The sequence below is a fragment of the Mobula birostris genome, chromosome 4, assembly GCF_030028105.1.
Source record: "Mobula birostris isolate sMobBir1 chromosome 4, sMobBir1.hap1, whole genome shotgun sequence".
Classification (NCBI taxonomy): Eukaryota; Metazoa; Chordata; class Chondrichthyes; order Myliobatiformes; family Myliobatidae; genus Mobula; species Mobula birostris.
The window spans coordinates 120,552,076-120,573,700 of NC_092373.1; the positions used below are offsets into that span (position 1 = coordinate 120,552,076).

At 40.3% G+C, this 21,625-nt stretch overlaps 1 protein-coding gene across 9 annotated transcripts in view; it reads left to right on the top strand.

Annotated features, from left to right (window-relative positions):
* The first annotated feature begins 449 nt into the window (after positions 1-449).
* gria2b (glutamate receptor, ionotropic, AMPA 2b) overlaps positions 450-21,625 on the top strand; it is a 140,992-nt gene continuing 119,816 nt past the window's right edge. For all 9 annotated transcript variants that reach the window (XM_072255987.1, XM_072255988.1, XM_072255980.1 and 6 more), the window contains exons 1-2: positions 450-694; positions 1,018-1,158. In XM_072255987.1, coding sequence (XP_072112088.1) covers positions 601-694; positions 1,018-1,158 — 235 coding nt within the window. In that variant the 5' untranslated portion in view covers positions 450-600. The remainder of the gene's footprint in view (positions 695-1,017; positions 1,159-21,625) is intronic.

A 21,625-nucleotide genomic window follows, 5' to 3' on the forward strand; every position in this document is an offset into this window, starting at 1 on the left:
TTGGTAAACCGTGTGTTCCTAATGCAAACCTGCACAATGAAGACTATGGGCGACTTAGTTCTTCGCCCCCGCCTCCACTCTTAACAGATACCATTCTTTGTCATTCGACTAGAGACACGCTAGGCAGGTAAGATAAAATACGCTAATCTAATAGTGGTGTTAATATGTTGATCGCAAGTGACGGGAATATGTGAAGGTAGAGAAAACATACTGAATAACATGGACGCCTCATGGTTCCGAGTGAAGTCCTCTCTGGATTGGTAGGGAGAAACGTGCATGTGTTCGGTCGTTAATCGTTTTTTTTCGTGTGTTCGGATTTATTAAGAATCAGGACATGTCTCTGGCAGCGTGGCTGTGCTGAGAGGTGTTGCTGGGTAAAGCGCAGTGCTAAACTGCTTTTCACATTTTCCCACCGTCCCTAGTCTTGCTGCTGCCTTTTTCCCCAACCGAGAAAAGCAGCGTTAGTCGACCAGGTGTTTATCGTTTTCTTTCTTTTTCTCCCCCTTCTTTCTTAAAAACGGCGTTATGTACAGGACCTGAAACTTACAACAGATCCTGAAAGGAAGGATTATAACGCGGTTGCAGTATTCTTCTTCGGAAATGCAAAAGATTATGCAGCATATATCGGTCTTCCTGGCTTCTTGGTTATGCGGACTGGCGCTCAGTGCCTCTTCCCCCACCAGCGTACAAATCGGTGAGTTACCTTCCCGTAAAATTAATTTACATTGGCAAATAAAATCTTTATTTCATTTTTTTAAGAAAATCCCAATTCTATCGATCGTATTCGTTTCTGCATTTGTGTCATAAAGCATTAGACCAAGAACGAGTGACAATCATGATCTTTTTAAATAGCTGTTTACTTCTCGACTAAACTATCAATCAGATTTTAGTATCAGTAATCTTAATTTTTCAAGACCTTCAGAATCTTGTTATAGCCATACACCAAAAATATATTGATGAGGTTCATTTGAAGTGTAAGGGTAAAACTAGTTATTTATATATTTTTTGTTTTAATAGGGGGGTTATTCCCAAGAGGAGCAGATCAGGAATACAGTGCATTTCGTTTAGGAATTTTCCAGCATAATTCACATGAACTGAGGCTGACGCCCCATGTTGACAATTTGGAAGTAGCAAACAGTTTCGCCATAACCAACGCATGTAAGTAATCTTGCCGACCAAGGCGGGCACTGCGAAATGTATTGGAATGTTTGAGACCCTTAGCATGAGCGACAGGGGCAGCTAACTCGGTATTAATTATCAGTCTGCTTCAACTTGGGTACCGGTTGAATGCGATATTGTATTTCTCTGTGCCAAGGCTGTTGTAGCGCGTGTGTGTGTGTGTCTGGGGAGATAAAATATAGTGAGTGCTGAAAACCATCTATACAAAATTCATATAGTCCTTCTAATCGTTTTGGCTGTTAGTATGATGTGTCTGTGTCCTGAACTATTTTTCTCCAGGCACCGTTTATATTTTGTGGCACGACCACTTTTCACAAACAGGAAGCGCGCTGTCGAGGGGAAGCGTAAAGATGGTGAGGGTGGGTGGGAGCGGCTCTATCCCCCTGTATTGTCAAATATTTTGAATGAGACGCAGCCCGAGTAAACCGTTGCGATAACTAACGAGCTGGGGAGACACCAGTGGGTTATTAGGTCGGGTCCCAAATGATGCATCCTGGTTCTACAACTGTAAAAGCAACTAACGCTGGTCATTATTATTTCTGATGTCACAAAGTTAGGTCACAAAGTGGGTGACGTCACACCACTGCAGTGGTATAACACCGACACGGTGCAGAATACATACATGTCGTCAAAACAATAATACTGAAGGGTTATCGATCAATCAGCAACATACTAATTCACAGCTTGGTCGCATCTTTTTTAACACGGCCGATCGTGATTATTAATTTCACTCGTAGAGGACTGACTAAGCAATACACCATCACCATTCACAGTAAATAACTATATTTTATACATTGCCGAAAAATGGTAGGGACAGGAGCGAGGTGCGTAAATTCCATTACACAAGGTGATCTCAGCATTATAGAACGGGCTTTCTGAGCATTCCTTGGAGCCACCAAACAGAAGGCTAGAAAGGAAGGGGCGGGGGTTCAGTTCGTCTCAGTTATAGGAGGCAAGCTAATAATGTGTCCCTGTGTTCATTAAGACTCGATGTGATTGTGCATTCCACTTGCTTTGTAGCTTTACTGTGTAGCTTGTTGTGAGATTTTTTTTTATGGATGCTGGCTGCCGCTGTGATTTTGTATTCTCTGTGCGAGGCTGGGGGGGGGGAATTAAACTGCTTTAATTTACATATTTATGTAACTCGAACAATATAACTAAATGCGCGTCTTCAATTGGGATCCAAGTTTAAACTGGATTTCAATGGGAATATTATAAATTTACTTGGCACGCGCGCAGCCCTATTTATCCGCGAGGACTGGTTCTGGTTACATAATCGTGCCAATTTCACAAATATCTTCCTGAGATTGACTGACTAACGCTCGCTGTCCAATTTACTACTGCGAAGTTGCTTGAGCTACGATTCCACTCTAAATGCGATGGGATAGTCATTATAAGACTTCCGCGTCGCTTACAAATATAAAAAACAATGAAACAACAAGTGCACTTTACCCTGAAATAAAATAACGGCGATTCACAACACGGAGCAGAATCTCACACTCAAGTATGCGGAGGCGATCAGCAATACTGTATCGCAGACGCCGAAAAAAAACGTTTGAGTGGATTTCCGTTCTCCTGTCATTGAAACTGACATGGTGTATGTGTGTTCGAGAAGAACATGAATATTAAAGCAACACATATAGTTCTTTGTGCAGTACACGGAGTTCCTTTTTTTTATGTTTGTAGAAACATTAATTGGGCTGAAGCAAAGTACCCGATTTACGTCACGGCTATCCGATGCTTTGGATGGAAATGGGAACCAAATCATGTACAGAGCCCCTTCCTTTCTTCAATCCTGCATTTAAGTCGTTGGTATTTATAATAAGTTGAATTTCAGCGCGCTGCTCAGATGTTTATTTTATATATTTATATATTACAGAATTGTGAAGGATTGCCGTGATCCGACGAACCAAAGCAAAAACCCAGTTCTGTGAGCTGCTAGATCCCCCCTTTCATAAAATGGCTGGTCTCCTGTGTGCGAATTCACTGTCAGCTTGGCTGACGGTGCCAATCTTCGCATTAGATCGCAAAATAGGCTCCCAGCCCTTGCAAGCTCACGTTTGAAAGAACATAAATGTGCCTTTGGGCGTCTTTGTGATTAAACTGTCAATAGTCTGAGGATTTTCGGGTAAGTGGTTATAGAGGGGAACCTAGAGCTCGTTTGAATGATAGAGCACGAAGGCATCAATTCCTGCATTGCCAGTCTCTCATTCCAACAGTTGCAGAAGGCGAGGGCGGTTCACTTACCACCAGGGGGCAGACTGGTCAGCCCGTCAATAGGCTATTCGGCCCAACAGGGTTACATGGTTTCACATAACTCACCCCACACCTTCATCTCTCCCCTTTAATTTATCCAGACTCTGGGGCCATTCAGATTCAGGCTGCACTGCCATATCCCTTGGCTCAAATTCCTCACTGGCAAGTAAAGAGTGCAATGATAGTTCTTCGTCCAAACTGAAGATACATGTTGAGCTGGTACTTTTGGATTCGATCCACTATACAGTGGATTGCTGTGCACTGGCTGAATTGTGCTGTCATCCCTGATTCAAAATGCTGGGATTCCTTTCCAGTTTAATAACAAAACAAAACAAAATTCTAAATACCCAAATGCTAATTGATTTGATATAATTGAGGCATTTAGTAATTGTGGTAAACTTAATTTGGGGATTGGCCCTCCAGTCTCACTAATTATATCAATATCAATTATGTGTCATTACATGGAATTATTTTGATTCACGGAAGATTACCCTGCCAATGTTCATGCGCATACATTTGATGGTCTTTATTATTAAATCAAAAATGGCCAGAGTAGTTACGCACAGGTCTATAGCTAGTCTGGGAGAACTGATCGAATGGAACATGAAGGCATCAATTCCTATACCTTACATATTGTAAACCACAACGTAGATCAAAATGAATGTGTGAATAACAATGGATAACTTGAATGAAAGGGATAACAATGATAACTTTAAGATGTGACATTTATTTATGTATTTTTATTTATCGACATTCAGTGCACAGTAAGCTCTTTCAGCCCTTCGAGCTGCACCACCCAGAGATCCCCCAATTTAATCCTAGCCAAATCACGGGACAATTTACAATGGCCAATTAACCTACTAACCGGTGCGTCTTTTGGACTGTGTGAGGAAACTGGAGCCCCGGGAGGAAACTTGTAGAGTCACAGGGAGAATACAGCGGCAGCAAATTAACCCGGGTCACTGGTATTGTTTTTGCATTGTGCTAACCACTATGGTACCATGCCGCCCCATTCAGCCATGTATGCATGTTTATGGATTTTTACTGGACTTCTGTGAAATCTACACTCTTGGCTTCAAATCCTTCACTGGGCCTTTCCCTATGTTGCATCAAATACTGCCTCATGTGCCTCTAATTCTGGCCTCTTGGTCTTCCACCTTTGCTGGCTGTGCCTTCAGATGCCAAGACTCTTACTTCTGGGAATTTCTAAACCTTTCCACCTCTAACTCTTTATTGATTCTATATACTACTTCAATCCTAGCTTTAAAGCCTTTGGTGTTTCATCTACAGTAAATAACAAACCGATAGTTGTCTTTCTGATTAATATTACTGTGAAAATATTTGCCTAATTAAATGAAGATTATAAATAAAACTGGCATAATTGACCACAACAAGAGATTTTTGTTTCTGGAACGTGGCAGAATTTAACCAAGAATGATGTCATGACAAGCTCTGGCAAGCCCCAGCGTGCGTTTAATTGATTGCTGTCCAAGCAGAGCACCCACACATTTACTTCCATTGTGGAGATGCTAGCAAGCATACAGGAATGGACACAAACTCAGTTTATTCCTAACCTCCATCCATATTGGGGATCTAGAAATAGAGCATCTTTACCACAGTCATAATGAGATACTTCATCATGAATCTGCAATTGAATAAGGGGATCTTCCTGGCTTGTGTGACTTCGTGATCTTCTGTGTAAATATGATGTATGAGAAAGAACTTTGCTGCTATTTATTAACGATATACAAGAAAATAAACAAAATGGTGTTAGAGGACACTAGAGATGGCAGATGCTAGAACATACAATCAGCTAGAGGTGAGAGAGATTTGTCCTTAAAAGCAGAGAATGATCTCAGTATTTGGGATGCAACTTTGTTATATAAAAATTGGCAAATCGATGGAAATGTCGCAGACAATGTATTAAATAGGGGACTTTTTTAGTTTGGAAAAGGCCTTGTCAATTTTAATTCTGTCCGTAAGTAGTACAAAGGGAATCACACCCCACCCCTTCCCAATCTTGAGGCACATGTAGCCTCCTCATTATGGACTGAACCTTCTCTGAGCCATAAATTCTATCGAGTAAGTACAAAGTTACTTCTGTAACAAATTATTTTTCCCATATATTATTGACAATGTGTTTAGTGGCGAGGTGTGCTTGCACTGCACGATGACTGGGTTCCCGCGCTTGGTTCTGAGCGATAGCCAGTTTACAGAGGGCAGCAGGGAAAAGTCACAAACAAGAGAAAGCCTGCAGATGCTGGAAACCTGAGCAACACACACAAAACGCTGGAGGAACTCAGCAGGCCAGGCAGCATCTGTGGAGAAGCGTACAGTCAACGCTTTGGGCCGGGGCCCTTCAGCACTCTGTGCCAGCAGGAAAGGTCGGCGGGACTGCCCGTGCCGCCGGTCTCCCGGGACATCTGCACCATCAAAAGAAACGGGGTCACCCGAGGGAAACGAGTCGGTGATGGACAATGAATCCTACCGTCACCAATCAGACTGCTGGCTTGCACACCTCGGCCAACACCCCCTCGCTGGCCCACCACGGCCTCTGGAGACCCGTTTCCCCCTCTGTGTTGTTGTTCCGCAGTGATTCAGCATGAGTCCTGGAGTGAGCACATTTGCGTATAGAATGAAGTATTTTTAATAGCTAAAAGAAAGTAGCTTCTGGAAGAATCTAGTGGGTCAAGCAGCAGCAGCGGGGGTGGGGTTGTAGGGAAGTAAAAATGTCATCTTTTCGGGTTGAAACGCTGCATCAGTGGTTGCTTCGAGAGTTTTTTTAACGCTCCATATTCCTGCAACTCTTATGTTTCTTTCTTTGACAATTTAGCTTGCTAAATGAAGCATTTTTTCTCTACAGGCGATATTCCTAGTGCTGGAAACCTTTTCTTGGTTTGCATCATATGTAAAATGACTGTTTTAGATGACCTGCAGGTAGAGGTCAAGATTTTCATTTCTACTTTGATGGGGTCCTTTTCGTTCATCGGGAACTTCACCACCCAAGAGTGACCACAAGTGTTTTGCATGTCATTTCCTGAGCCTGATCATGGGCTTCTCTTCCTTTGCTCCTCACAGGAGTCATACAGCAGGAACAAGCTCCTCCAGTTTGCAGAAGGATGCTAGGTGAACTTGTTCCAATAAATCTTCTTCTTTAATCCCAGATATGTTCCTAAATATTCTTACGCAGCATAATCAGACAGTGCTGTATCCTCTTCCCTCAACTGAAGATCTCTCATGATTCTTGCCTAGTCTAGTTCCACTCTCCTTCACTCCTGCACGTCTTTTGATCAGAGTCAGGTTTAATATCACCCGTATTTGTCACAAATTTTTTGACTTTGCAGCGACAATACAATGCAATATATAATAATAGAAAAAACTGTGAAATGCAGTATATATAATAGTTAAATAAGTAGTGCAAAAATAGAAATAAAAATAGGTGGTGAGGTAATGTTCATTGGTTCAATCTCCATTCAGTAATTGGATGGCAGAGGGGAATAAGCTGTTCCTGAATTTCTGAGTGCGTGCCTTCAGGCTCTTGTACCTCCTTCCTGATGGCAACAATAAGAGCAAGGCATGACCTGGATGATGGGTTCCTTAATGAAGGAGTGCCACTTTATTGAGCCATTGCTCCTTGAAGATGTCCTGGATACTGCGGAAGCTAGTGCTAAGTTTACAACTCTGTGCAGTTTATTTTGATCCTGTGCAGTAGCCCCCAGCCCTCCATGCCATACCCAGATGGTGATCCAGCCAGTTAAAATGCTATCCATGGGACGTTTGTAGAAATTTGTGAGTGTTTTTGGTGACATACAAAATCTCACACTCCTAATGAAATATAGCCACTTCTTTGTAGTTGCATCAATATTTTGGGTCCAGGTTAGATCCTTAGAGTTATTGACAGCCAGGAACCTGAAATTGGTCACTCTTTCCACTTTTTCTAATGTCCTATCAAACTTAACCTTTTTGTTTTCTCATTCCCGGGCCCTTCAAATTTATACTCAGTCTTATTGTGGACTCCTTTATTGTCCCGCCCAACTAAACTCACTGTCACAGCACTTCCCTAGATGGTGTGAATGACTGCAATTAGGCATTGTGACCTGATGTTGTTTACTTAAGATCCTCGTCTTTCCTCCTGGCAACCATGTATAGAAAGTGCTTGTTTTGGCTCAGTGAACCACAGCACTAAATGCTGTGGTTGGTCAGGCTAGGGATGGGAGTGGTGAGGTTCCAAATGAATTGCATGATGGAGCTGGGAGACTACTGAGGACAATGAGAAGTCTGAGAATGCACATCTTCACCTTTGTAAGTTGCAGGTTGACATAAATAATGCCAATATCATTGAGCACTGAGAAGATGTCACCAGGGCCAGGGGTCTGTCCTGGAATCATTTCAGACATGTATTATGTTTCATGCTAGGCAAATTGTAAAGTAAGGACATGGCTTTATTCAAAATGTTGCTTCATTTTGCAAGCACAGCACCATTCGATTAGCACATGTCAGTCTTATTGAATTAACAATCGTATTGCAGCTACTGCAAGATTGCTGATCAATAACGTAAAGTTGTTCAGCAGTACAGCTAGCAACACATTAATATTTTCATATCAATTACACATGCCAATCCTTTCCAAAACTCCTCTCCTGGGTAACTAAATGCTCTTGTAACAATTATTGTTTTTTTCTCTTCTCTAAATCTTAATACATTAAAATTTCTTTAGTTATAATGTGCCATTTAATCATTGGATGTGCTAGACAACAGAGTGGAAAGAAATTGTTGTTAACTTCTCTCTTACTCCTAGCAATGTAGCATACAACACATCTGAACGTTTTTGCCTTTGCTTGTCATTGATTTTTGGACAGATAAAATTTCATATCTTACCTTAAAGAAGAGTAGCCTATTAAATAATGATATCAAACGACATGGGAGATGATAAACATGGATTTAGAAATTTTAAGACTTCCAAAACATTTTGAATACTGCTTTCACTTTCATTGGATATGATAACTGGTAGAGCCAAAGCTATCCAGCTACCTGTGCTCTAGTAAATGAACAATATAAATGAAGATCATAGAATTACAGTCTCTAAGTGAATGCTCAATGATCAAGTATACAGCATTGAGCAGCATTCAATCCCATTCAAGTTTAATTGTCATTCAACCATTCATGAATACAGCCAAACGATACAGTGTTACTATAATGTCTTCTAATGTTGAAAATGATATTAATTAGATGCCAGTTTCAAAATGTTAAATTGATCAACTGGATACTTTTAAAATAGATTTGGGCTAGTCAGCACCAGAAATGAACCTCCATTACCATTGTCTTTAATGGGTTTAGTGATTTCAGAATCCGAATCAGGTTTAATATCACTGGCATATGTCATGAAATTTATTAACTTTGCAGCAGCAGGACATGATAATAGAGAGAAAAAGAAAGAACTGAATTCCAGTAAGTATATATTAAATAGTTATATTAAATAAGTGGTGCAAAAAATAGGATATAAAAAAGTAGTGATGTAGTGTTCACGGTTCAATATCCATTCAGGAATCTGGTGGCAGAGGGGAAGAAGTTGTTCCTAAATCATTGAGTGTGTGCTTTCATGCTTTTGTACCTCCTTCCTGATGGTAGCAATGAGAAGAGGGCATGTCCTAGGTGAGGGAGTCCTTAACGATGGAGGCCGCCCTTCTGAGGCACCGCTCGTTTAAGATGCCCTGGATACTACGGAGACTAGTGCACGTGATGGAGCGCGCTAATTTTACAATTAATTAATTTAATGTATCTAAATAATTTCCATTTTAATATTGTAACATACTTATTTTAGAATTGCTCATGACTGTAGTGATTTGCATACAGTTATTCATTATATCAGGATTTATTTTGAATACAAATTAACAGATTTGTTTGAGCTTAAGACTTCCCTTCTAAAGTTCGTTTATTAAGAGTTTAACTGATGGCACAGTATCACTAGAGTCTTGGATGCAGCTTTTATATTTTTATTTCTATCTTAAAAATTATTGCCCTTGTAATTCAAAGATTCAGTCAAGGATGTCTGCATGTCCATTTACTATTCTTTTTAGTTTATTGATGAAAGTTCACTCCATATCTGAATTCTGCATGATTCTTCAAAATAAGGTATAATGTACTTAAAATATGCATTTTGATATAACTTACTATTTGTTGGTAGAAGATGTAACAACTAAGCCCAGTTGTCTGTGTTGCGTGAAAAATCTTAACCTGCAGTTTTGTGGAATCTTACCACAGGTGAGATGCCGCAAAATTTCAGGTGAACTTATAGTATAAAGTTATGGCTCATGGGGTAATATATCAGTGAATTCTCAGATATTGCAGGAGGGAGGGTAATTTCCTGATTGTCTCCTGAAGATAGGATGGAAATCTCGGAAATACATAGACAGTGAAAATAAATATCATTTGTTTAGAAATTAGGACAAAACTCCACAACCATCATTTCACATGCTTCATGTAAATTAATTTGGTCTGCTTCTGTCTTCGCCCAAGTACATTTTTTTATTTAGTCGTTCACACTGCCGTGAGTCAGGAAATTGTTGACATGAGCTTCTTTTGCTTTTGTCAATTCCACTTCACAGACAAGACCTTCTCAAAAGGTGTCAAATCAAACAGTGAGAGTTTTTCCTTCCCTCAGTATGGAATGGCCTGTGGCAGTCCATCTGCCGTCTCAGCTGGCGATTGATTACATTACCACACTGAGACAACCTTTGAGTGACAGATGTCTTTCTAGGATTCAAATTTATGATCTGTTTGTGGGCTGTCAAGAAGAATACAAATAATGTAAAGTTAAAGGAAAACTTGAATAACATTCACAGCACCTGTATTTTATTCAGTACTCCTGAATTGTTTTTATTTGAATAAATTATCACTCCAAATTTCATTGATCTTTCTGTTAAGAAACTAAGAAGACATACTTCATTCAATGCCTGGATCCTGTGAAGCACCTTCATGTCCAGTGTGTCAAGCAAAGTACAAAAATGTTGTTATGCAAATATTATATCTCATCCGCCAATTATTTTTTTTAGGAAGCCATGAAAGGCACTTAGTATTTCCGCAGACTGGTAAATGGATAGAAGCAACTTCCAGATAATTATAGAGATTCAAATGTTGTCATAAGAATGAGAATTTATTCCATATTATATTGTCTCCTGAAGATGGAATGGAAATCCTTCAAAAATCTAGAGGGTCCCTGAGAGCCATCAGTCACAACAAATGGCCAAGCATTCACCTCAGCAGTTTCATTTAGCTTTATACTATATCCTCAAATTGCCGGAAGCAGCAGACCTTCTGGGCGGGATGAAACCAAGAGGAATGGCAAAAATAACTTTATCTCCTAATTCAGTGCCAGTGAGGTTAGAAAAAAAGATGCAGGGGAATGCTGGAGATGGAAGTATAGCAATTAGAGAGACAGTGGAAGAAAGAGAACTTGAGGGAAAGTAAAATCAGATTAAGGAAGCAAGGAAAGACATAGAGCAAATAACAATTCTGATTGAAATTAGAGACAGAATCGGATACACGTCAGTTCTGACGGGGTTTCCAGATAATTACTTCCTACAAGCCAAAACCTAACATCATGAGTGGCTGTGATGCTCCACTCCCAGGTGAGCTCAATGCCTTTGAAAGGAGAATAAAACTACGCCTGTGCGAACCTTTGCAACACTTGGTGACCTTGTGGTCCCTGTATTGGAGGCCATCATCAGACCATTTTGCAAGAGGGGAAGCTCTCACAAGGTGTCGGGCCCTGTTGGTGTACCTGGTAGGGTATTGAAAACCTGTGCCAGCCAACTGGCAGGAGTATTTAAGGACATCTTCATTCTCTCATTGCTGCACGTGCTTCAAGAGGGCGACAATCATACCGCTACCCAGGAAGAGCAGGGTGAGCTGCCTCAAAGACTATCACCCAGTTGTACATATGTCTACTGTGATGAAGTGCTTTAAGAGGATGGTCATGGCCAAGATCAATTGTTGAATAAGCAAGGACCTTGTCTATTGGTACAATAGATATACTGTAGATGCAATCTCACTGTCTCTGCACCTGGCCTTGGATCACCTGGACAATAGGAATATCTATGTCAGGTTGTTGTTTACTGATTACAGCTCAGCGTACAACACCATCATCTCCTCAGTTCTAATCAACAAGCTCCGGAACCTGGACCTTACCTCCCCTGCAACTGGATCCTTGACCTCGTCACCGGGAGACCACAGTGTGTGTGGATTGGAAATAACATCTCTTCTTCACTAACAATCGACACTGGCACACCTCAAGGATGTGTCCACAGCTTTACTTCTTCTACACCCACAACTGTGTGGCTAGGCACAGCTCAATCCCGATCTATAAATTTGCTGAGGACACAACTATCATTGGCAGAATTTCAGATGGTGATGAGGTGGCCTTCAGGAGAAAGATAGATCAGCTGGTTGAGTGCTGTCTCAACAACAACCTTGCACTCAGTGTCAATACTACCAAGGAACTGATTGTGGACTTCAGGAAGGGGAAGTTGAGGGAACACACATGAGTCCTCATTGAGGAATTAGCATTGGAAAAGGTGAGCAGCTTCAAGTTCCTGAATGTCAACAACTCTGGAGATCAATTCTGGGTCCAGCATAAGGATGAAATTACAAAGAAGGCATGACAGTGGCTATATTTCTTTAGGAGTCTGATGAAACTTGGTATGACTCCAAAGCCTCTTGCAAATTTCTACAGGTGTATTGTGGAGAAGATTCAAACTGGTTGCTTCACTGTCTGATACGGAGAGCCAGTCCACAGGATCAGAAAAGGCTGCAGAAAGTTGAAAACTCATCTAGCTCCTTCATAGACACTAGCCTTCCCAGCATTGAGAACACCCTCAAAAGGCAATGCTTCAAGAAGGTGGTATCCAAAGTTAAGAACCCCTGTCACCCAGGACATAACCTCTTCTCATTGCTACCATCAGGAAAGAGATACAGGAGCCTTGAAGACACACACTCAATATTTCAGGAATAGCTTCTTCCCCTCTGCCATCAGATTTATGAACAGATAACGAATCCATGAACACTACCTCACTATTTTTTTTGCTCTTTTGATGCTCTCTTTTTGCACTACTTATTTAATTTAATTAGTTGTATATATTTCTTAATGTAATTTAGTTTTTTATTATTATGTATTGCAATGCACTGCTGCCACAAAACAACAAGTTTCACAACATATGCTAGTGATATTGAACCTGATTCTGACACTGAATTGACAAGTAAGAACATGGTTTACCATTTGAAGAAGTGAGATTCCACTCTTTCTTCTATTCTATTACCGAGCCAGAGAAATTTATTAGTATTGTGGGAGCATATGCTGTAAATTTTCAGCCTTGAACGGGAGATCAAGAGCAAATCCTAATTTTTTCAAGAGGTTAATGCTTGAAGTGGTACCAAATTGTCCAGCAACTTGTGGGGATTACCAAATGTCTGGGTATCTCATCATCAGCACTATTTGCTGGGTCATTTATGTACTAATAACAAGGTCCATTAAACCTGCTATTATTCTGCCAGAAATTTTAGCCCAGTAATGTAAATGGAGTTCATGCTACTTCTGAGGTATTACAAGAACCTTTTGGTGTCGCGGTGGATGAGGGAAAAATCTAGTTCTTTTGTCTATTGCTGGAACATTTTAGCACAATTTGTATTGTTGTACAGAAAGTAAAATCGAAAGTAAAATCAAGGATTTTAAATAGTTTATCTGTTAGACGATATGTCACTTTCATTTTGAATTATTTAACTTGCACAAAGTGTACAAGAAACTACTTTTGAAAGCAGAATTGGATTGTAAATTCATTTTGTTTTACAGATTAATGCAGATAATTTTAAAAAGGCTGTATATTTTTCCATGAAGCATTGATAATGCATTGCTCATAGTGCCTGTTATTTGTTATACTCTACTGAATATAAGGTAGTCATATTAATTAGCATTTTAGCGAGATTTATTTACTCTGATGGATAAACTTACTGTACAGAAAAACTGAAGTTGGCTCATCCAGTGAAGGGTAAAAATGCCTGTGCTGGTAGAAGAAAGCATCCTGAATAAGTAGTAGTTATCATCAATTCTCCAATTCTGCAGATGTGATGCATTTTTATGTGATCATGACTCTGTAGTCATTTCATTGCACTTGTATAATAATGGGACATAAATAACGTTAGCACTTCCCCTCCTTAACCACTTTTGCATGTGTAATAAATCTGACATAGTTCCAGATGTAATAAGATCTCTGTTTATGGAAGTCACAGTTATAGGTATCACATTTTATGGCATTTTTTTTTGAGGAGCACAGAGTCAAAAGCTCAGTGTGGAGATACAGATATATGCACTCACTGGCCACTTTATTAGGCATACACCTGCTCACTAATGCAAATCAGCCAATCACGTGACAACGAATCAATGCATAAATGCATGCAGACACAGTTAAGAAGTTCATTTGTCATTTAGAACCAAACATCAGAATGGGGAAGAAATGTGATCTAAGTGACTTTGACTGTGGAATGATTGTTAGTGCCGAACTGGGTGGTTTGATTATCTCAGAAGCTGCTGATCTTTTGGGATTTTCACACACAACAATCTCTAGATTTTACAGAGAATGGCGTGAAAAGCATTGATCCAGTCAACAGTAGTTCTGTGGGCCAAAACACCTTGTCAATGACAGAGGTCGTAGAAGACTGTCCAAACTTGTTCAAGCCGACAAGACAGTGACAGTAAGTCAAATAACCAGGCATTATAATTGTGGTGCACAGCAGAGTATCTCTGAACCCACAACATGTTCAACTTTGAAGTGAATGGGCTACAGCAGCAGAAGACCGGGAACACATTCAGTGCCCAGTTTATTAGACCACTGATTTTAGTTAAATTCTAGACAGACTTAAAACTTGCAACAAAAACTTACATTTAGTTTCAAGTTCATAGTTCCCTGAAAGTAGCAACAGAAGTGTGAAGATGGCATAAAGCATCCTTGGGTTAAAGAATATAAAAATTGAGTTGATTTGTTGCAACTTAACAAAAAGACTGGCTTCTGTACATGGTTCACTGCATGCAGTTCATGGGAAGAAAGTGGCTGCATAGGGGAGAATGCAGAGGAGGTTCACCGGGATGTTGCCTGGATTGGAGGACTTGAGATATGAGGAGAGATTGGATAAGCTGGGATTCTTTACCTGAGGAGGCTGAGGGGGGAGTTTTAAAGAGGATTTGAGGGGAAAGGTTTTTTTTGGGCAGAGAGTAGTTGATATCTGGAACTTGCTGCCAGAGGAGATAGTGGAAAAAGAAACAGACATCATGTACTTAAGAGGCAAGGCAGAGAAGGATCTAAAGTGGGTAAATGGGATTAGATGGGCAACAAGGTTGACGGGCCTGTGATGGGCAGAAGGGTCATTTGGGTACTGTACAAGTCTGTGACTCTAACTATGTTAATGATTACGCAGAAATTCAAACTTGCCCAAGAATATGTAAATAGAGGAGTGAATGCTTGATTGAAGATAGTAGCACAACAGGCACAAAGTGACTCCAAAATCCAAAGGTGCATGCTAGATGTGGTTCACTGGAAATTGTTAAAACATATAGGCTAGGTATAAGGTCTCTTAGTTGCCCTTTGATTTGCGTGACTTAGGCCACTGGGTGTATCAGCAATCTAATTTGAGGAGGGATTTTTTTTTTCCTTATGGTGAGGAAAGGTCAATTAATACTCTATTTTAGAAAAGCTAATAATAACCTTTGTTTTATGACTTAAGGTGTACAAATTTAATCATAAACCAAATCACTGGAACTATTTTCATTGAGTATATCTGCTGTCAAGGATTTGCTGAGATCAGCAGAATGTGAAGCCCTGTTCCCTTGCATTCACCTTTTGATGGGTGTTGTTAGTAGTTTCAGTCATTTTACCACTACAAGAACCTAGAGATACAAAATATGATGTTGAGTACAAAGTTCTAAAAAATCCATTGGAATTATGGTTGTATCTCAAGAACATTCTCCAGTTTGAATGCACCCGTGAGTTTCTTACTGTCAATTTCCATCAGCAACAATAGGACTTGATGTCAACTGAACTGTTTACAGACTTGACTTCCCAAAACCACACTGATATCTCCACCCATTTCTGATGGTACTGTGGGTGAGCTGGCACATTATTTGTTCATGACATGAAATACTGATGTTTGGAGCATAGCAAGATCAGATATTTTCCAGGATGTATGTACTGAAAATGCTAGAAGTACCCAGAAAGTCCAGCAGCTTCCAAGGAGGGTGAAACAAAATTAATATTTCAGATTGATCACCTTTCATCACAACTGCTTAGTATTTCCAGCATGGTCCAAGTTCTAATTCATATTTCAGTTTGTTTTTCTATTTTGATTCATGGTATCGTCTACACAATGTAACAGATGTTATCAAATATTGCAACAGAACAGCTTGATGATGCAGCTGAAACAGCAAGGTGCACTCATGCATGACCAGATCCACTTTGCTTAGAGCTCAGTCAGAGAGACAATTGTTCTTTGATCTTAGTCATTTCATTCTATTCTGCTGAAAAGTTTGAACTTATCTGCCCATTTCTTTCCATCACTAATACTCCCTTATCTCTTCTCATCTCTGTATACTGCCTTTTGTCAATCTCCCTCCTCATTTTGCCCACCAATGTATGTTATTTGGCTACCGTCCTTTGCTTTGGTACACTTTGGGCCAGAAGCAAAAGACACAGAGGCTGACTGAAATAAAAAGTAAATGCTGATTTAGTTTGTTTCTGGTTAAACTATCTGTCTCACTGGCTGAAGACTGGATAATCCACAGAAAAAAAAATATTAGTCAATGAAAAGTCAACTTTGGCTTGTGTCCAGCATCCTAGAGGCAAGGTCAATACGTCTAAGGACAAAATCTGAACAGGGAGTTTGCAGACAGACCTTCTGGTAGTTAAGGAAACACAGAAAACTACTTTGATAGACCTTCAAGTAGCAATAGACAATGAAAAGATCTGAACATTGAAGGTACAGACTTTAGGTTTAAATGTTAGCATAATATTAAGCCCAGCATAAAGTAAATTACACAGTCTTCAGATATATTATAAATTGATAACAACAGAATTTAAGGTCCATTTACTTAAAGGAATTTTAATTCTATTATTTTTTTTGAAAATTTTTAAGGAGCCATATACAAAAATTCAAAGTTCAAGGTAAATTTTATTATCAAAGTACATTTATGTCACCATATACTGTACGACCCTGAAGTTCATTTTCCTGTAGGCATACTCAGCAAATTTATAGAATAGTAACTATAACAGGATCAATGAAAGATTAGCCAGAATGCAGAAGACAAGAAACTGTGCAAATGCAAATATAAATAAATAGCAATAATTAATGAGAATATGAGATAATGAGATAGAGAGTCAAAGGTGAGATCATTGCTTGTTAGAACATTTCAATGATGGGGCAAGTGATTGTACTTATCCCCTTTTATTCAAGAACCTGATGGTTGAGGGATAGTAACTGTTCTTGAACCTGATGGTGCGAGTCCTGGGGTTCTTGTACATCTTGTACATCTACCTGATGGCAGCAGCGAGACGAAGCATGACCTGGGCGGTGTGGGAATCTCTGATGATGGATGCTGCTTTCCTATGACAGAATAGACATGTTCTACCACAGAAACATCCCTATCATCACCATTGACCTATACGGAAATGGGAGCCTGCAGTTTGGGGTAATCCTTCTATTTCAGAATCAGAATCAGGTTTATTACTGACAGACAAAACAAAACGTGTTGCTTTGCAGCAGCAGTTTAATGCAAAGATATAAAAGTCTATAAATTACAAAAATAAATAGTGCAAAAAATGAATAACAAAGTAGTATTCTTGGGTTCATGGAACTCTCAACGGAGAGGAAGAAGCTGTTCCTGGATCACTGAGTGCGAGTCTCCAGGTTCCTGTACCTCCTCCCTGATGGTAGCAATGAGAAGAGGGCATTTCTCAGATGGTGAGGATCATTAATGATGGATGCTGTCTTCTTGAGGTATCGCCTCTCTGAAGATGTCCTCGATGATGGGGAGGTGATCTGCCTCTGATAGTGCTAGCTGAGTCCGCAACCCTTTGCAGCCTCTTGTGATCGATTACTTAGGAGATGCATACCACGCTGTGTTGCAACCAGTCAGAATGTTTTCTATTGTACATATATATATTTATATCTTTAAGAGTCTTTGGTAACATAACAAATCTTCTCAAACTCCAAATGAGGAGAAGCTGCTGGTGTGCCTCCTTCATGATTGCATCGATATGTTTGGCCAAGCATTTGCCACTCCATCTGGGTGTCATACTTGCTGGTGAATTTTGTCTCAGGTATTGGGGATGTCACACAAAAAACAGGTTGATTTTTCTGTTCACCACCTCTTTGGATTTGTTAGGTCCTTTAGATCTACCATGGCATAACACACATGTAAACAAGTGACTAATTGACAGTGCATTTTAAACTTTTTTATTAACAATTTGAAGGTCACCAACACGGTTGATGAGTGGGTGTGACTCAGTCTGAGTGGTGAAAACAGCAGCAAATCATAAACAAAGCCATGCTGAAAATCCAGATTAACACACACAAAGTGCCAGAGGAACTCAGCAGGTCAGGCAGCATCTGTGGAGAGGAATAAAGAGTTAGCATTTTGGAGTGAGACTCTTCATCAGGACTGGAGAGGTAGGAGGAAAAAGGGGAAGGTGGGCAAAGGGGAAAGAGTACAAGCTGGCAGGTGCCAGGCAAGGGGAAGGTAGGTGGGTGGGGGAGGCTGGATGAACTGACAGACATGGAGGTGATAGGTGGGTACAGGTAAAAGGCTGAAGAGGAGGAATTTGATTGAGAGAAGTGGACCATGGAAGCAAGGGAAGGAGGCGGGGTGTCAGAGAGAGTTGATAGGCAGGTCAGGAGAAGAAGAGTAAAAGAGGAGCCGAATGGGAAATGGAAAAGGAAAGAAGGGGGAGAAGGGAGAAACTACCAGAAGCAGGAGAAATTGATCTTCATGCTGTCAGGTGGAGGCTACCCAAATGGAATATGAGAGGTTGCTCCTCCAACCTGAGAGAGGCCTCATCGTGGCGGTATAGGAGGCCATGAAGAGCAGGACTTAGTTACAGAAATAGGGAACGACTGGGGTGTAATTAGTATTAACCCAGACTGAATCACATCCCAGAAACAGCTGAGTTAGGGTCATGTCAGAGAAATGCAAAAATCCTGCACCAGGAAGCAAAACACCTTGAATCTACCAACATAAAGCAAAGCGTGTCATTGCTCGGTAATGAAATAAAAACAGGATGCTGAAAATCATTGGAAGGTCGTGTAGCATCCATGGGCACAGAAACAGTGTTTCAGGTTTATGACCTGAGGTAAAAAAAAGCTCACTTTGCTTATCAGGCACTCCAAATTTTCCACAGGTATCAAAATGGCAAAGGTACTTTTACCCAGAAATTCTAGTGTGCCATTGATTCACTGCATTGAAATTCGATGTAACCAGGCCCAAGATCCCAGTTACATAAAACGTAACAGACATGGTTTTTTTTATATTTGAAAATATAAAACACATGAAACTATTTGAGGGTGATGGTGGGCTGGAAGTGAGGAGTTGGAGACTGATCAGGACTTTTGTGGTCAGATTTGTGCCAGTAGGGAAGGAGAATTGTGCACCAGTACTCTTCTGGTGAGGGGATGTTAAGAGACAAGGAAGAACACACAGAGCTTCACTGAATGGGCGGGGTGATGGAGAAGATCTCATTCTCTTGCATTTTATTTTGGTTGGGTGGGAGGTTGGAATGAAACAGTGTTGAGGTCAGCAGCACTTTTACATGATGGATATAGATCAGGGATATCAGGAGTCTTATGTTTTGGAGACACTAGGAATACCATCTCTGTACATGCATGTGCACACTAGTAACTTTGTATTGGTAGGGAAGCGTTGGTGACACTAGTTGGAAGCGTTGGTAAAGGGAATGGAGGCCGGGAGATTGGATAGAATGGATCCTCAGATCTGGGTCAGGTGGAATACTGGGAATCTTTGATGTTGAGGTGGAAATTAATGCATGGACCAGTGTTGCCAAGATTTCAGCTAATATTTTTTCTTCTTGCAAAGCACAAAGCAGCATGACTGGTGCTACGGTGTGTTGTTTCAAATGTGCCTGGTATCTGTCACCTATGGGACAGCATTGTCAGAATTCCTCTGTAATACTCCAAAAAGAACATTGAGCAGAATCATCATTTCTTGCAGCTTTCATGTGAAGGTTCGGTCAGGGTTACAATGGTGACTGATGAAAGGAGTGTCTGGCTAAAACTTCTGACCACAACAGAAACAACTCAGCAGTGGTAGTTAGATGCTCTACTTATGTGGAAGATTTGTTTTCAATTAAATTCTATTAATTTATTTAGTGTTGTGTATTTATACAGTATTTACAGCCAAGGAAGCATAGTGGTTAACACAATGCTTTACAGTACCAGCGATCCGGGTTCAAATCCTGCTGCTATCTATAAGAAGTTTGTACGCTCTCCCAATAACTGTGCAAATTTCTTCTGGGTGCTCCAGTTTCCTCCCACAGTCCAAAGACATACCAGTTAGTAAGCTAATTGGTCATTGTAAATTGGCCCATAATTAGGCTAGGGTTCAATGGGGATTGCTGGGTGGAGGGTCAGAGAGCCTATTCCGCACTGTATCTCAATAAATAAACTTGATGTTGGGAGTTGAATCTTCTGACATGAACATGAAAATCAAGAATACTTTGAGTCACTCATGATTTTAGAATCATAGAATTATCAAAAGTTCAGGACATAGAATGAATTGTTCAGTCAATTGTGTCCACATCAGTTGGAAAAAAAGAGCCAAACATAATTCTAGTTTCCAGTACATGCTCACAAATTTAAGGCTCTTCCAGTAGGTCATTCAAGGATGTTTTTAAGAGGTGAAGGATTCTACTTCTACTGCACTTTCAAGCATTGAGTTGCAGATGTCCAACATGCTCTTACTAGAGGAAAGGAAGTTGCTTAGCCACTCTCAAATCCTTCAATATTGAACATATTCTAAACCATCTGCTTCTTTTTGGTCGTTCAGCTAAAGGAACAGGGTCTTTCCTCTGCCAGGATTGATTAGAATGTTATGCATCCTAATTAAGACCTCTCGGAGCCACATCAAAGAAAGCGCTCATAGCTAGTCTAGTTTATTCTCATAGAAGAAAAAGTAACTTGTATGAAAGAGACAGACTTGAGATATTAATGAATATTTTGCAAAGTCTTGGAAAAGTAAGGATGAAGCCCATGTTTTAGTTAAGGTGATCAAGCATGCAATATTGGACTAAAAACTATGGGTGGGTGGGGAGAGGTATCAAAACACAGGGGCAGAGATATGAGCCAATGAATAGGAAGGAAGATGATTTATCTATTCATTGAGCTACAACACAGAATTGGCCCTTCTGGCCCTTCAAGCTGCACCGCCCAGCAATTCCCATTTAACCTTAGCCTAATCATGGGACAATTTACAATGACCAATTAATCTACCAACCAGTATGTTCTTGGATTGTGGGTTGGAAATCGGAGCACCCAGAGGAAACCCATGTGACCACAGGGAAAAAAGTACAAACTCCTTACTTGTAGACAGCAATGGGAACGGAAGCCAGTTTGCTGGTAGTGCAAAGCATTGTGCTGACCAATACGCTGCTGTGCCACCTTGAATATAAAATACAATTTATCAAGAGAGTGCACTGGAACCATGACACACTGCCTGATAGGGTGGGAGAGGCAGAAATAATCATCGTCAATAGTAATTGGATGTGTAGTTGAAGACGTTGACCTGCAGGTCTATGAACCCAGTACTAGAACTTCAGATTAGGTGGGTGTATCTCTTTCTAACTACTGCAGATGCAATGGGCTGAGTAGCCTCCTAAGTTGTAGGTTTCTATGATCCTGTGGTTTCCAGTCCTGGCTACATCCTGGTAAGTATACTGTGCACTCTCTCCAGTGCCCTTTTCATGAAATGTATTAATCAGAACCGTATGCATTAGTGAAATGATTCTAGCAGTTCATGTTTTCAAGGTGGTACCCTGCTGTTACATGTTATTCCTCAGTAAATAAAGGAATAAAGGAAAGCAAGTTCTGTGGCTTTTTATATACATTAGCTACCTTTCCTGCTTCCTTAAATTGAAAATCGAAAAA